Source organism: Citrus sinensis, chromosome 5, assembly GCF_022201045.2.
Source record: "Citrus sinensis cultivar Valencia sweet orange chromosome 5, DVS_A1.0, whole genome shotgun sequence".
In the NCBI taxonomy this organism is placed as follows: Eukaryota; Viridiplantae; Streptophyta; class Magnoliopsida; order Sapindales; family Rutaceae; genus Citrus; species Citrus sinensis.
Genome location: NC_068560.1, coordinates 22,584,110 through 22,600,953, shown reverse-complemented (window position 1 = coordinate 22,600,953; position 16,844 = coordinate 22,584,110). Strand labels below are relative to the sequence as shown.

The 16,844-nt window shown below is 34.5% G+C and overlaps 2 protein-coding genes across 8 annotated transcripts in view; both read right to left on the bottom strand.

The window, feature by feature from the left end:
- Positions 1–2,318: 2,318 nt before the first annotated feature.
- On the bottom strand, positions 2,319–15,041 carry LOC112496412 (pectin acetylesterase 8-like). Of its 5 annotated transcripts, none has more exons than XM_052440450.1 (13): positions 14,901–15,041; positions 4,778–4,905; positions 4,602–4,684; positions 4,284–4,413; positions 4,135–4,214; positions 3,967–4,053; positions 3,763–3,887; positions 3,609–3,669; positions 3,486–3,539; positions 3,325–3,402; positions 2,959–3,064; positions 2,714–2,859; positions 2,319–2,616 (listed from the first exon to the last, which is right to left on the bottom strand). In XM_052440450.1, the coding sequence occupies exons 2-13, from the start codon at positions 4,902–4,904 to the stop codon at positions 2,515–2,517; spliced, it is 1,179 nt and encodes a 392-aa protein (XP_052296410.1). In that variant the 5' UTR covers position 4,905; positions 14,901–15,041; the 3' UTR covers positions 2,319–2,514. The 5 variants fall into 5 exon arrangements, with proteins under 5 accessions (XP_052296410.1, XP_052296408.1, XP_052296411.1 ...); XM_052440448.1 differs by having other exon boundaries at positions 14,770–14,918; XM_052440451.1 differs by lacking the exon at positions 14,901–15,041 and adding an exon at positions 14,655–14,793.
- LOC107176215 (pectin acetylesterase 8-like) overlaps positions 11,745–16,844 on the bottom strand; it is a 38,163-nt gene continuing 33,063 nt past the window's right edge. Inside the window, exons 1-13 of one of the 3 annotated variants that reach the window (XM_052440446.1) lie at positions 14,901–15,041; positions 14,299–14,426; positions 14,123–14,205; positions 13,805–13,934; positions 13,656–13,735; positions 13,488–13,574; positions 13,284–13,408; positions 13,130–13,190; positions 13,007–13,060; positions 12,846–12,923; positions 12,480–12,585; positions 12,235–12,380; positions 11,745–12,137 (exon numbers count right to left, since the gene is read on the bottom strand). In XM_052440446.1, coding sequence (XP_052296406.1) covers positions 12,036–12,137; positions 12,235–12,380; positions 12,480–12,585; positions 12,846–12,923; positions 13,007–13,060; positions 13,130–13,190; positions 13,284–13,408; positions 13,488–13,574; positions 13,656–13,735; positions 13,805–13,934; positions 14,123–14,205; positions 14,299–14,425 — 1,179 coding nt within the window. In that variant the 5' untranslated portion in view covers position 14,426; positions 14,901–15,041 and the 3' untranslated portion in view covers positions 11,745–12,035. Of the gene's footprint in view, positions 12,138–12,234; positions 12,381–12,479; positions 12,586–12,845; positions 12,924–13,006; positions 13,061–13,129; positions 13,191–13,283; positions 13,409–13,487; positions 13,575–13,655; positions 13,736–13,804; positions 13,935–14,122; positions 14,206–14,298; positions 14,427–14,769; positions 15,042–16,844 lie in introns of those variants that run through there. The other 2 variants (XM_052440445.1, XM_052440447.1) reach the window with 2 other exon arrangements.

The window sequence follows — 16,844 nt, the reverse complement described above, 5'->3', positions numbered from 1 at the left end:
TCTAAGGTCGGCATTGGAGCTGTTCTTAGCCAACAAGGTAAGCCTATAGCTTATTTCAGTGAGAAGTTGAATGGAGCAAAGGCACACTACAGCACTTATGACGTGGAATTTTACGCAGTAGTTCAAGCGTTAAAACATTGGCGACATTATCTAATTCATAAAGACTTTATTTTATACACTGACCATGCCGCGTTAAAGTACCTCAATAGTCAAGACAAGCTCTCTCACAGCCATGCCACGTGGACAGCATTCCTTCAACAATTTACTTTTGTAGTGAAGCATACCTCTGGTGAATCCAACCGGGTAGCAGATGCACTTAGTCGACGAGCTTCTTTATTGACACAGATGCATAATCAAGTTCTTGGATTTGACACATTTCGAGAGTTATATGCTTCTGATCCTTACTTTGCTCCTATATTAGAAGACGTTGTTGCAGGGTTTCGCTCAGATTATCATTTACATGACGAATTCCTTTTCAAGAGTAATCAGTTGTGTGTTCCTAACTCAAGTTTGAGATTGAAAATCATTTCAGAGTTACATAATGAAGGGCACATGGGTCGTGACAAAACTCTGGCTCTAATCGCCAACACTTATTTTTGGCCTACTATGAGGCGTGAAGTCCATCACTATGTTGAGACTTGTCGCAATTGTCAAGTTTCCAAGGGTGCAGCAACTAATGCTGGGTTATATATGCCGCTGCCGATTCCTACACAACCTTGGGCTGACATTAGCATGGATTTTGTTTTGGGATTACCCCGCACTCAGAGGGGTATGGATTCAATATTTGTTGTTGTTGATCGATTCTCGAAAATGGCTCACTTCATTGCTTGCAAGAAAACTACAGACGCTTTGACTGTTGCTCGCCTATTCTTCAAGGAAGTCTATAGATTGCATGGTTTACCAAGTTCTATAGTATCTGACCGAGATACACGATTTCTTAGCCATTTTTGGAAGACTTTGTGGAAATTGACCAACACTCGCCTGAATTTTAGTAGTGCTTACCACCCACAAACAGATGGTCAAACTGAAGTTGTCAACCGCTCTTTAGGAAACCATCTACGTAGTCTAGTTGGTGATAACTTGAAGATGTGGGATCAGAAGTTATATCAAGTCGAGTTTACTTATAACCGTGAAGTTAAGCGTAGTACTGGTTTAAGCCCTTTTCAGGTGAATTACGGATATAATCCACGAGCTCTTATCGACTTGGCTCCAGTTCCAGATTTAGTTCGCAAAAGCGGTAAAGCAGAAGACTTTATTAAGCAGCTTCAGCAGATTCATGAAACTACGCAAGAGTCTTTGAAGCAGACGACCGAAGGTTATAAAATTATGGCAGACAAAAAACGTCGAGCTTTGGAATTTCAAGTAGGAGATTTTGTTTGGGCTGTCCTAACTAAAGATAGATTCTCCGTTGGTGAGTACAACAAGCTTTCTGCCAGGAAAATCGGCCCTTTGGAGATTCTAGAGAAGATAAATCCTAATGCCTACAGATTAAAGCTTCCTAGTCATATCCGCACCGCAGATGTATTTAATGTTAAGCATCTTATTCCTTACAGAGGTGATCATGATGAAGATGTTGTTGCTGACAATCCGAATTCGAGGGCGATTTCTCTCCACCCTGGGGGGAATGATGAAGAGTAGGAATCCATATTATACTAGGATTAGTTTCCTTATTAACTAAAGTTTAAGACTTTTAAATTCCTTTCTAATTTAGAATTTTGTTTCCCTTTCAATTTAGGATTTTGTTTTACTTCATGAATTAGGATAATTACTACTACTATAAATAGCTCCCTCTTGTAGCCTTTGAAGGCAGAGAATTTTGAGTTCAATAATATTTCAATTTTCAAATCTCTTTGTGAGTATTTGAACAGTTAATTCTCGGTATTCTGTGGGATCAACGAGTCTTAACCCCTAAGTTCGCGGTATTCTTTTGAATCAATGTGAATTTAGTTGTTCTTTTATTCCGGTATTCTCTAGAATCAACGGAATATTTTGAACATTAAACTTCCGCTGCATCACCTTTCGACTTCCATTTACTGTCAAACATTCTAGTAATACAAAAAATTATTTAGATATCTTGCTATAAATATAGCACTGTCATAATAAAGTCACAAATAACCATTCATATTGATCCACAATGTCTCACAACATGCTTCACAGCATGCTTCGTGCATACAACATCTGTATGTATACCAACTCCTAACCTTATCAATACATTTGGCAAAAACTTAAGAAAAAAACTATTTCTTCATCTCTTTTTTGAAATTTCACAATAAACCAGCACATTGTAAACGTTATGTTGTAAGTAGACACCCAGCACATAAGTTGAGTGCGGTGGTTGCCTCTGTTTAATTATTTCATTGACTTGATCAATCAATCATATACTCTTTATCCATTTTATTCTTACTCAGTCAAGCTCATTGATGACTACTCAATGATCTTGACTCTTAAATTTTGTTCTGCTTTGACACAAGATCTGTAATTTTATGTGTGTGTACATTACATTAATAGGTCCATTCAAAAGCAACTTTCTGGCAATGGGTTGCAGGGGTAAGGGCAATCAATCTTTTGGAATGGACTCCTGTCGTAATACCAGTCTCCCACTGCCTTTGCAATAGGCTGCGTAGAACATATTTTCAATCATTAAAAATGGGAATCAGTAGTACTTCAAGATGTTAAAGGAAACAGGTCAAAACGATGAAATCATAACTCGTACCGTTTTATCCAGCACCGGCGAGTCAGCACTCAACCAAGCCTCCTGATACTCGGTTCGGCAGTGAGTATAACAAGAGTCTATAAGCATTCCTCTGGATGAAGAGTTGCCAAGTTCGGCCAATGCATTCAGGAATTGCACCCTGAAACCTGAAAAGTATACAACGAGAATTGACACTTTGAACTATCAACAATAAAATGGAAAAGGTCTTTTGTGGAAAGGAGTAATCCGGGGCTTTTGGGAATTACCTTGCATAGTTTGCAGCTGAGTAGATGAGCAGGTTTTTATATCCACCTTGCAGCTGCTCCAAGTTCCTTTCGGATCAGCATCGTCCGGAACCAAAATGTTCGTTATCTGTGCATGCCATTTTCCGCTTGTAACAATATTACCAGATTGAAATTGCACATAATTTATTGAAATTATTCAGTGGCTTCGAATATAACATATCAAAAATGTGTCAATCTTCCACCAGTCTCTTTTTGCTTGTGCAAGAAGGCCCAAGAATCAAGCTTCACTTGATATGTCACTTAAGTACAAAAAATTATCTTCTTGCACTAAGCTTATGTATCACATTTTCTGTCATTGGATCTTAGACTTTGAAGAACTATGCTAACCTGCCATGAATCGTATGCTGAGTTAATGATAAATAGTGGTGTCTTGATTTGCCCTGCCACGTTTTCTGGGAAGAAACACTGTCATTTTAAAAGGAATCTGTCAGTCCATAAACGAATGGATGAAGACTAGAACGTAGAAACATTAAAATGGTGGAACTCACCAATCCTGGACTTAATCTCGAAGTGCAGGATGCTGGCAAATGCTTAGCCGATCCCTACACAAGATGTAACAACATTATTTTGTGTCGGTAAGCATGAAAGAGGATGAGAGACAGAGTGTGTACATGTAATGCGACCACTTGTTTATAAAACTCCTCAATGTGACTTGCTCCAGAAACATCCTTCCTATTGAAAAATACACCAGGGAATCAGATTTCGGAAAACAAAAACAACTGAAGCAACTGCCACATCATGGTTGATGAAAGAACAGGAGCTTACACATTCACAAAATAGCCAGCATCTGCAAAGCATTTTACTCTAGTATCAACAGGAAAGAGAGCTCGGAAGTTATTGCAATGCAAAATCGAAGTCAAACCCCCAGCGGAACAACCAGTAAGTATAGCCTGTCATAAGTGCGAATGAGTTATCAAACATACCAATCTAATGAACATATTTTTAAAAACAAAAACAGAATGATCTTACATTTTGAGCATTTTTCATTCCTTTAGCCAATAGATCCTCCATGACAGCTTCAAAAACCCTTGCTCCTCTGAAGTGAAGGTTAGTTTCCTGATCAAATCACTAACTAAATATCACACGAGAGAACCCAAGAATATGTATATAAGAAAATTTTGGCAAAAGTTAACTTACTGGATTGACAGCCTCTACGTCTCCAGTAAACGATGCCCCATCGCAGTATCTAACCTTGACTCTATTCCAATCGTAGAAGTCTAGAAATGGAAAGGGGAATTTATTGATTTGCATCAATCAAATCAATAAGCGACACAAAAAGGTCATACCTGGGTTAAATTTCTGCTCATTACTTAGTATCCCAGTAAAATTAGCTTCCTTCACCATATACTTAGATGAACCATATGAGGAATCCCTTCGGTTAGAACAATCTGCGACATTGTTACACCATGCTCCTCCCTAAGAACCCGAAGCCAAAGGCAAATTGAATCAACAAAAAAGTATATGATGAATACAAGCATGAATGGTAAATGTAAACATCACCAGAATTCTTATGACTATAATATGTAAGACTGATTACTCTTCATCCATATCATTTAAAGTTGCAGTGAATATAAGAAATGTTTTTACATAGAGGAGGACATTACATCAATGTGCACCAACCAATTGTTGATCCCGGCACCAAACCCCTTATCAAAATGGTAAGCAGGTGGGCTGCCATCCAAACAGACTGCAAAACATATTAAACAGCTAACAAACTACAGTACGCAGTAACGGAAAATCACAAAATGAAGCATCAATATAAATATGTACTAATCCCCACCAGCTCCTTTCGCTACAGCATCTTCAACATAGGTGATTGATACATTAAAGCATGCTTGAGCTTTCAGTATTAAGAGTGCACATACTAAAAGATTGAACCATTGGCCCATCGTTGTTCTAGCAATCATTCTGTAGATATTCAGGGGAAAAAGAAAAATTAAGTATTTAGAAAATTTTCTCACAAAAAAAAAAAAGAAAACAGAAAGCAGAACATGCCATATAAAGGTTTGAATAACAAAATGACAAGCGAGAGCGTAATTTATTCATATACAGGCTTCATCAACAAGAAAATGAGAAACTAATTAATTGCCATCTTTTTTAACAGCTTGCAGCACCTTATAAGTAAAATGACTTTACTTGCTTCAATGGAAGTTCCAAAAAGAACAAGAAACAAGAAAAATGAACAACCCCATATGAAAGAATATATCAAAAGGAACAACAACGGCGGAATAATTAATTCACTGGTTATTACCTGAAATAGGGAAAAGAATAGAGAGGAGAAAAAAAAAACCCTTAAAATGGGACTAGTTTAAACACAATGCAAAAGAAGCCCAGGTTAGTGCATTTGAATAAATAGCAATGGAGAATGCGTTCTACTGTACCATCGTGGAAGATGATACTAGTCAATTCGAAGAAGTAGTAAATGGAAAATGCTTTCAACTGTCCCATCGTGCAATTTCGGAAGCCAATAATAAAATCATACAGAGCATTAGTTATGTCTTATGAAGCTTTAATTTTAACGAAGTTAGATATATTTACTTAATTTATAATCCGTCCGGCCACCATGTACTATCTTTTTATAATTTAGCCATCTTCAAGAAGATTTTCCTCAATTTTCTCCAAGAGGAGTTGCAACTGTGTCTTTGATTAGCCAATGAATTAGCGACAATATTGAGATAACTGAGAAAAATTTGACCAAACCCATATTCTTGAGATAACTTAAACTGTGACTTAATTTAATCTCAGAAGACCAGAATTTAAAAACCTTTCTGCTAGGCCGCCGAGGAATTTTCTAGAGTACAGCTTCTGTTTAATTTCTCTTTATGTTTTTCTTTCATTTTACTAACAAAGACAAATAATAACTTGAAGAACGGGGGAAGATCTTTCCAAGTCATGCATTATTCGATGACCATCAAATCATTAATCAAGAAACCGACCAAATTAGTTTCTCTCCAAGATTTCCAAAAGCTAGATAATTTTGTTATTTGAAAATAACATCATTAATTATAGAGAGGATCAAAATGGCGTTATTGTCTCTCATGAAATTAATGTCTTTTTAAGAGTCAAACTTTTTACTTACACAAATCAGTGGACATCAACTTAACTTTCTTATTTTTGTTATTTTATGCTATTTATTTCAATCCCTGATTATTTGATAAGAAACGACTTCTAAAAATTAGAAAATTTTCTCATTTGATAATAACATCATAAATTGGAGTTGATCAAACCGCGTTATTTTGAAATTGATGCCTAATAGTGTCATACTTTTTTTTTTTTGGGTAAAACGAAGTCAACATTAACTCTTTTTTTAATTTTATAAATTAAAAAAAAATCATTAGATAATCTATGTCGTGGGCTTTGGGGAGTCTGCGTTCTTACCATGCCTTTGACTCAACTTGAATTTATTATTTTTTTGCACCACTAGTACATATCAAAATTCAATTGCACACCTAAATAAATTAATTATCGTTATTCCACCACCAATATTTTGAAAAGTCATTAAACCAACCTTGCCATTAGTTTTTCCTTTAAGTTTACCTATTGACTATCTTTACCATCTTAAAATATACACTTATTCGTTTGATTATGTGATAAAATTATGAAAATGTCCATTTTAGCTTAAAATAACTGGAATACTCAATAAACTTAACTTAAATTAGTAGAACGAAATTATCAAGTATACATTCTATCTTACTTTTTGAAGAATTTAACATATATAATACTATACTATTAATTAGTTCAAATATTTTATACATTTATTAATTGTAAAATGAAGACTCATTTATTGACCATAATGACCTAAGGAGTAATTTACCTTGGTTCTTGGAAAATATAACTTGTTAATTCATTTCCCTACGAATAAATAAAGTCGCACAAATATAGCTAAAGGATAATGACGTATAAATAGAGATTGAAGTTGTTGCTCCTTCTAATTAAATAAAGTCACACAATTTCACTAACTTGGAAGAATTGACATAGGTGGACTAGTCCCCTCTACATATATAAAGCCTTCTTAAAAGATAATTTTATTACTTGTTTGCTTTTAAGTTAATTTATATTTCAAAACAAAAAAAGGTTTAAGCCACTTATATTATGGTGAGAGTTTTTTAAAGAAAAACTCCCTTGTTTGAATAATAATGAAAAAGTCATAATTTAGAAATAAAATAAATAGGTGTTGATTATATCCTGATTTTCATTGATTATGTGATCGAAAGTGACAATTTCATTTATTTTTTTCAATATTAATTTTTTAAGTTATTTTAATTTCAAGGATTTAGAATATTTGACCATAGATCACGCACATGTTAATTTTTCAGCCATTAATTTTTATATTCTAGATTTAATGGTATTTTTCTTGATTAAGAGAACGACTCTCTCCTTTCCTATTATAAAAATTGTCATATTCTCATGAATCGAGGTAACTACGTCTGCGTCAACTGTCATCAATATGATAAAACCATTACGATCAACTTACTAGCAACTCTAGCAATAATAAATAATTCACCGCAAAATTCAAGCCCAACAATTGAATTTCACTCACAAATGTAAAGGAGACACGAATAGCTTACATTGGTTTTTTGTCCAATAACAAAGCAGTCAGTCTGAAGTTTATTGAGTTTGACAAAATCAACAAATTCAGTCAAGTCAATCGCGTCGGCCTTGATACCTTTCTTGTTCTGCACTGCACAAACCATAACGAAGCTTCAAAATTTCACTGCTTATGAACAGAAAAACATATATATAAAAGGGTATTTAAAATATATATTAAAAAAAAAAAAGAAAGCACGAAGCTGACATAGTGGATAACAAACGAGAGGGACCAGTGGGGTCCTGGTTGATAAGCAAAGCCGCCTTCAAGGGCTCACCTACAAGCAAAATTTACAAACAAAAATCAATGGCTGCTTGCTCTATAGCTCTTGCATTGGCATGATCAGCAGCCTTTTATTATATAAATTATAAATCTAATATATCTAACGTGGTAATAACTAAAATAATGAAAAGCCTGAGGGGGTTCTTGGAGGGTACATTACCGGAAGAGCCAACACTGGTAGAAGCCCATTTTTCCCAAGTTTTGTGTACAAAACTCCAATCCATTAACACTGCAACTGCAACCGAAGGGCGAAGGTTGTGTTTTTGAGATTGAGAGAGAAGCAGGAATTTGTCCACGCCATACCCCAAGAGTAGGGTATTTACCTAATACATCCTCATAATTCAAAATTTCGAGCAAAACTATGGTACCACAACGGTACCATACCACAGCTGAATCCAACCATTGAATCCAACTATACTGACACATGATACTACAGTGGTACCATAGCTAGACCCTAAAATTTCTCAATGTGCAATTACAGAATTACCCCAATTCAAAATCTAATATTTCAAAATCACAGATATTTCAATGCCCAGAATACTTCTGCTGCTGTAAGTTTGTGCTTCTTTTGCTGTTGGTTCTAACACCACAAATCCACTACTTTCATTGGAAATTCACCAAACTGAAGGCTGGAAATTCACCGAATTAAAGATTATTTACCACATTTACACTTAATTTTTACTTCATAAAGAGAATTTAGGATTCATAATTGTTGGGGTTATATGCATTAGGGTTTTAAAAAATAAATTGTCCACGTGATTTTGGTCATTATTGTAGTTGGCCGAGTTATTTGTTTCACTTGCATGCTTGCTGATAATGTTTCTTCATGATTCATGTAATGAAGCTTCTTGAACTTGCGGAGTTGAAATTGAAGAGAGTTATTTCAAGGGAGTTTACTCTCCTTGTAATGGTTATAGGAGTTCCTAATTAAATATTCAAAGGAAATTGGATAAAACAAATATTATCCTTGTGACTACTCGATTATGGCTACACTGATTTATCTATTAGATATATGTTTAATTTTATTTATTGTTTGTAGTTGGACTTCATCCATGGAAATTATATATTAATTTTCTTCAGCTGTGCCTGTGTATGCGTTCATTATGTCGTAATCTGGGTTTTTTCTATTATTTGCTATGGAACCTTCAATTTACAATTCTAATTATTTCTTACCCATATTGAATGGATTTCAAATAATATGTTAATGATTAAATGACCATTTGGCTTTTTAATGGTCCATCAATATATTTTTTATAATAAACAAAATTTTCATTCATTCTCTCTATTCGTTGACAAGCCATATTAAAGTAAATTCTTTTCTATACTGTCATCCACTTAAAATTCTGTACAGAGATTTGAATCCAAGGAGATATAGAAGTCAAAACATATTTAGCTTTTATGTAGTTTTATGTTGTAAGCATTATGTATTATCATGAAATGATTTAAATCCAAGGAAATATAGAAGTCAAAACATATTTTATGCTTGTTGTAATCGTGTAATGAATGCTTTACTCAGCTGTAATCATGTAATGAATACTTTACTCGGCTATAGTTGCGTAATGAATGTTTTACTAGACTGTAGTCATGTTATGAATGCTTTACTCGACTGGTGTGTCGTGTAATTTTTTTGATTGGTTTAGAATATGTTATTATCCAACTTTTTGGTCGTTTTATATTATAATTAAAATATTTTATGTTTATGCAGATGGGAACTGAAAATTAAGGAATCTAAATACTTCAAAGCAAATATTTCTAATTGATTATCACTAGATGCAGTAGAAGACATAAATAAAGATCATCCTTGTGAGTACATAATATCCTGCAATAAAATCAGGGGATGCAATTGAGTACATCACACACACACACACACACACACACACACACATATATATATATATATCAATAAGAATGGTGATTTTATTATTGATGTATATGAATTTTATTGTGAAGCATTTTTGTTGTAGTACTTGGAGGTCCTAGCCCATGGCCTTGACGTGAACACATTTTGTCAATATGATGATGTTACATAATTTCGAAAAGCATTGGCTATCAAATTATTTGGATACAGGTTGTTGAAACCAACTACATAGTGTCATACCCTTAAAAACTTCATTGTTGTGATTTTGCCATTTTTTGGATTAATTAACATGAGATGTAATAGTTGCAATGGGAATGTCGTTGACATTTGATATCATTAAAGATGATTTTACATCAGTATTCATGTTTTTTTTTGGTTAAGTATATTATTGAGAAAGAAGATAATTTTGTATAATGTCTGTTATAGATCAGGGTGTTCATATATATTGAAGGAATGACTGGCTAAAATACATTAATACAGTCAGGTATTTTTATAGGTACACGACTATAGTTGAATATTTTCATAGGCACGAGATTATAGTTAGGTATTTCTAACTAGTAGTGTTAAATTATTTTTTGTTAAGTGTAATATTCAAAGACAACAAGATAGTTTTGTACAATTTATGTGATATAATATGAGGATCATATAATTTAAGGAATGCTTAGCCTAAATACACTATTACAGTTGGTATTTAACTAAATACCCCATTTTTAGGGCATCTTTAATTATGTGTTTTATATTTTTCTTTAGAGGCATTTTAGATAATGTACCACATAAAAAAGTATATATAAATAATTTTCAACCATGAGATATATTTAACTAAATACCTCATTTTTAGGGCATCTTTAATTAAAAACCCCGAGAGAAGAGTATTTATTGTCAATGTAAGTATGCAATGGTGAAATTGTGGGGTGGGCCAAGGACGGACCGTCTTCAAATTTGGGCCTTCTACAAATGATATCACGCCATTACTAAGATATGTATCTTGACGGCACATTATAATTTTTTTTTAATATCTCATGTCAAGAGCTGGAGTTTCTTGGTATTTTCTTTTTAATTACTAAAAGATTTTTTTATTATAAAAAATTAATTTTTTAAATATTATAAAAAAATAATTTATTGAATGACACATCATTTAAGATGAAATTTAAGATATGGATAGATGTCTGTCACATTTTTTTTTGGGGGATATTTGGGAGTATGAACTAAAATGTTGTAGTGTAATATAATTAATCTACGTTCTTAAAGACATGAAGAGTGAACTTTTAGTGTTATTTTGATTTGAACTTCAAATTGGTGAATTTTTTTGTTCAAAAAATATTATTTTTTTTTTCAAAAAAAAATACTATTTTTTTACGTGAAATTATCATTGCACCACCTTCCTTTTACCTTATGTTCATTTAAATACCACAAAATTTTAACATGTTCTTTGCACCACTTTTCTTTTTTAAATTTGTATCAATTAGCCACTTTTGCACTAACACCGTTGAATAATTTAAACAAAATGACAAATTTACCCCTAATTAAATTAAAATACCGTTTTATATAATTTCTGGATTGTCATTTCATTTAAATTATTCAACGGTGTTAGTGCAAAAGTGGCTAATTGATATAAATTTAAAAAGAAAGGTGGTGCAAAGAACATTTTAAAATTTTGTGGTGGTTAAATGATCATAAGGTAAAAGGAAGGTAGTGCAATGATAATTTCCCTTATTTTATTGATTGCATAAAATACTTCTGAAATTATAAAAAAAATTAGAGTAGTTAATTTTAAAAAATTTAAGTAATTTAGTGTATTATTTTAAGGGGGGAAAAAAAGGTGCCAAGACGCAAGAGCATTTTATTTTTATAATATTAGCTTTAATTAAACTTGGTTATTTATGCAGCAAAAAATAACTATGCATACACACTAGTTCACACTGTGAAAGGTTAAAAGGAAAAAGGATGGTCTTAGGACATTACTAAAATGAAACAAAATGATTCCTAAATAATTGATCTTCTACTGCCAACAATCCAACAACAAGAAATGGAATATTTATTTCACTGAAGTTACAACAATAAATTACATAAGAAAAATAAATCACATAAGAAAATGATAAAAGACACCCAGCACATAAGTTGAGTGCGGTGGTTGCCTCTGTTTAATTATTTCATTGACTTGATCAATCAATCATATACTCTTTATCCATTTTATTCTTACTCAGTCAAGCTCATTGATGACTACTCAATGATCTTGACTCTTACATTTTGTTCTGCTTTGACACAAGGTCTGTAATTTTATGTGTGTGTACATTACATTAATAGGTCCATTCAAAAGCAACTCTCTGGCAATGGGTTGCAGGGGTAAGGGCAATCAATCTTTTGGAATGGATTCCTGTCGTAATACCAGTCTCCCACTGCCTTTGCAATAGGCTGCGTAGAACATATTTTCAATCCTTAAAAATGGGAATCAATGGTACTTCAAGATGTTAAAGGAAACAAGTCAAAACGATGAAATCATAACTCGTACCGTTTTATCCAGCACCGGAGAGTCAGCACTCAACCAAGCCTCCTGAAACACGGTTCGGCAGTGAGTATAACAAGAGTCTATAAGCATTCCTCTGGATGAAGAGTTGCCAAGTCCGGCCAATGCATTCAGGAATTGCACCCTAAAACCTGAAAAGTATACAACGAGAATTGACACTTTGAATTATCAACAATAAAATGAAAAAGGTCTTTTGTGGAAAGCAGTAATCCGGGGCTTTGGGGAATTACCTTGCATAGTTTGCAGCTGAGTAGATGAGCACGTTTTTATATCCTTCTTGCAGCGCCTCCAAGTTCCTTTCGGATCAGCATTGTCCGGAACCAAAATGTTCCTTATCTGTGCATACCATTTTCCGCTTGTAACAATATTACCAGATTGAAATTGCACATAATTTATTGAAATTATTCAGTGGCTTCGAATATAACATATCAAAAATGTGTCAATCTTCCACCAGTCTCTTTTTGCTTGTGCAAGAAGGCCCAAGAATCAAGCTTCACTTGATATGTCACTTAAGTACAAAAAATTATCTTCTTGCACTAAGCTTATGTATCACATTTTCTGTCATTGGATCTTAGACATTGAAGAACTATGCTAACCTGCCATGAATCGTATGCTGAGTTGATGATAAATAGCGGTGTCTTGACTTGCCCTGCTACGTTTTGTGGGAAGAAACACTGTCATTTTAAAAGGAATCGGTCAGTCCATAAACGAATGGATGAAGACTAGAACGTAGAAACATTAAAATGGTGGAACTCACCAATCCTGGACTCAATCTCGAAGTGCAGGATGCTGGCAAATGCTTAGCCGATCCCTACACAAGATGTAACAACATTATTTTGTGTCGGTAAGCATGAAAGAGGATGAGAGACAGAGTGTGTACATGTAATGCGACCACTTGTTTATAAAACTCCTCAATGTGACTTGCTCCAGAAACACCCTTCCTATTGAAAAATACACCAGGGAATCAGATTTCGGAAAACAAAAACAACTGAAGCAACTGCCACATCATGGTTGATGAAAGAACAGGAGCTTACACATTCACAAAATAGCCAGCATCTGCAAAGCATTTTACTCTAGTATCAACAGGAAAGAGAGCTCGGAAGTTATCGCAATGCAAAATCGAAGTCAAACCCCCAGCGGAACAACCAGTAAGTATAGCCTGTCATAAGTGCGAATGAGTTATCAAACATACCAATCTAATGAACATATTTTTAAAAACAAAAACAGAATGATCTTACATTTTGAGCATTTTTCATTCCTTTAGCCAATAGATCCTCCATGACAGCTTCAAAAACCCTTGCTCCTCTGAAGTGAAGGTTAGTTTCCTGATCAAATCACTAACTAAATATCACACGAGAGAACCCAAGAATATGTATATAAGAAAATTTTGGCAAAAGTTAACTTACTGGATTGACAGCCTCTACGTCTCCAGTAAACGATGCCCCATCGCAGTATCTAACCTTGACTCTATTCCAATCGTAGAAGTCTAGAAATGGAAAGGGGAATTTATTGATTTGCATCAATCAAATCAATAAGCGACACAAAAAGGTCATACCTGGGTTAAATTTCTGCTCATTACTTAGTATCCCAGTAAAATTAGCTTCCTTCACCATATACTTAGATGAACCATGTGAGGAATCCCTTCGGTTAGAACAATCTGCGACATTGTTACACCATGCTCCTCCCTAAGAACCCGAAGCCAAAGGCAAATTGAATCAACAAAAAAGTATATGATGAATACAAGCATGAATGGTAAATGTAAACATCACCAGAATTCTTATGACTATAATATGTAAGACTGATTACTCTTCATCCATATCATTTAAAGTTGCAGTGAATATAAGAAATGTTTTTACATAGAGGAGGACATTACATCAATGTGCACCAACCAATTGTTGATCCCGGCACCAAACCCCTTATCAAAATGGTAAGCAGGTGGGCTGCCATCCAAACAGACTGCAAAACATATTAAACAGCTAACAAACTACAGTACGCAGTAACGGAAAATCACAAAATGAAGCATCAATATAAATATGTACTAATCCCCACCAGCTCCTTTCGCTACAGCATCTTCAACATAGGTGATTGATACATTAAAGCATGCTTGAGCTTTCAGTATTAAGAGTGCACATACTAAAAGATTGAACCATTGGCCCATCGTTGTTCTAGCAATCATTCTGTAGATATTCAGGGGAAAAAGAAAAATTAAGTATTTAGAAAATTTTCTCACAAAAAAAAAAAAGAAAACAGAAAGCAGAACATGCCATATAAAGGTTTGAATAACAAAATGACAAGCGAGAGCGTAATTTATTCATATACAGGCTTCATCAACAAGAAAATGAGAAACTAATTAATTGCCATCTTTTTTAACAGCTTGCAGCAGCTTATAAGTAAAATGACTTTACTTGCTTCAATGGAAGTTTCAAAAAGAACAAGAAACAAGAAAAATGAACAACCCCATGTGAAAGAATATATCAAAAGGAACAACAACGGCGGAATAACTAATTCACTTGTTATTACCTGAAATAGGGAAAAGAATAGAGAGGAGCAGAAAAAAACCCCTTAAAATGGGACTAGTTTAAACACAATGCAAAAGAAGCCCAGGTTAGTGCATTTGAATAAATAGCAATGGAGAATGCGTTCTAGTGTACCATCGAGGAAGATGATACTAGTCAATGTCGAAGCCGGTGGTGGCCTAGCCAAAATCAAATTGGCTTTCGCAGCCGCCCAAAGAAATAAACATGGCTTTGGCAGCAGCCCAAAGAAGGAAACAAAAGAGAAAGAAGAAAAAGAAGAAAGAAAGAAGAAAAAAAAATGGGAGGTGCCGTCTAAAGAAAAAAATATATATCATTGATGAATAGTGCCAAAACTTTCTCTATAAATATAAACAAAGAGAACGAGTAAATTCATTCAATTTTTTCTTTAAGTTTCTCTTCTCTGTTTTGTAAAAGAGAAAGAATTGTGTGAGAGATTAAGAGTTTTAATACTCTTGTGTAATTAGTGAGTGAGAGATTGAGTGTATTGGGGTTTTGGGCAGTAAGCCAAAATATTATAATATTTGTAATCCTTATTTCACTAATAAAATATTTCCTTTTGTTTTCGCCCGTGGACGTAGTCTAAAAGCCGAACCATGTAATTTATGGTATTCTTTTTTGTGCTTATTCTTTATTTCTTCTAATTTTATTTTAGCTGCGGTCCTGCTTCACCCACCAATTTCCTAACAGTGGTATCAGAGCTATTGGTTGTATTTTTTTGGAGTCAGGTACTGTTCACGTCAGGGGTACTATTCACGTATATGGCACTGTTCACGTATACGATACTATTCACATATACTGTATGATTCACATATACTATACTATTCACGTATACTGTACTATTCACATGAAACGGTGGGAGCGGTCCAAGAATTTTGCGGTGCAAAGCAGGGAATAGTGGTGTGAGTAAAACAACTGTGTGGTTTTTGTACATGTCTAGGAAAGTTCTGTCACAAAGACGATAAGAGCTTAAGGAGTCTGGGTTTTAAGTGGGACTATTGTGACTCCTCCAGTCTTTCTTGGGAACTTTCCTAGTGTGAATTCTCACACATACTCACAACTATTCAAGGTGGTACACTAACTTGTGTGCGATATTTATCAACAAAATGGCGGCAAAGTATAAAATTGAGAAGTTTAACGAAAATAATTTTTCGTTGTGGAAAATGAAGATAAAAGCTGTATTGAGGAAAAATAATTGCTTGGCAGCAATTGGAGAAAGGCACATGGAGATAGCTGATGACAAGTGGAACGAGATAGATGGCAACGCCATTTCTGATCTACACTTGGCACTTGCAGATGGAATATTATCCAGTGTGGTAGAGAAAAGTACAGCAAAGGAAATATGGGATACTCTCACAAAATTGTACGAGGCCAAGTCACTACACAACAAAATCTTCTTGAAGAGAAAACTCTATACTCTTCGAATGGCAGAATCTACAATGATGACCGACCACATCAACACCTTAAAGACTCTATTTTCACAACTCACAACGTTGGGTCATAATATAGAGGAAAATGAACGTGCAGAGCTTCTACTTCAAAGTCTACTAGATTCGTATGATCAACTCATCATCAACCTGACGAACAACAATCCAGTGGACAGTCTAGTTTTCGACGATTTTACAGCCTCCGTATTAAATGAGGAGAGCAGGCAGAAAAATAAAGAAAACAGACAAGCAAGTTCACAGCAAGCGGAGGCGCTATCGGTGACGAGAGGGAGATCAACGGAATGTGGCCTCAGTGGGAGTCAAAATCATGGTAGATTAAAATCCAGAAGTAAGAAGAATGTTAAATGATATAACTGTGACAAGAAAGGGCACGTCAAAAAGGAGTGTTGGAGTAACCAAAAGATAAGAGAGGTTAAAGAACCTGAGTCATCAAATGCTCAGGGGTGTGTAGCAAGTACCTCAAATGATGGTGAAATTCTCTACAGCGAGGCAACAACTATTTCAGAAGGCAGAAAACGACTATCTGATGTCTGGCTTATAGACTCAGGAGCTACCTGGCACATGACCTCTCGGAGAGAATGGTTCCACACATATGAACTTATTTAAGGAGGAT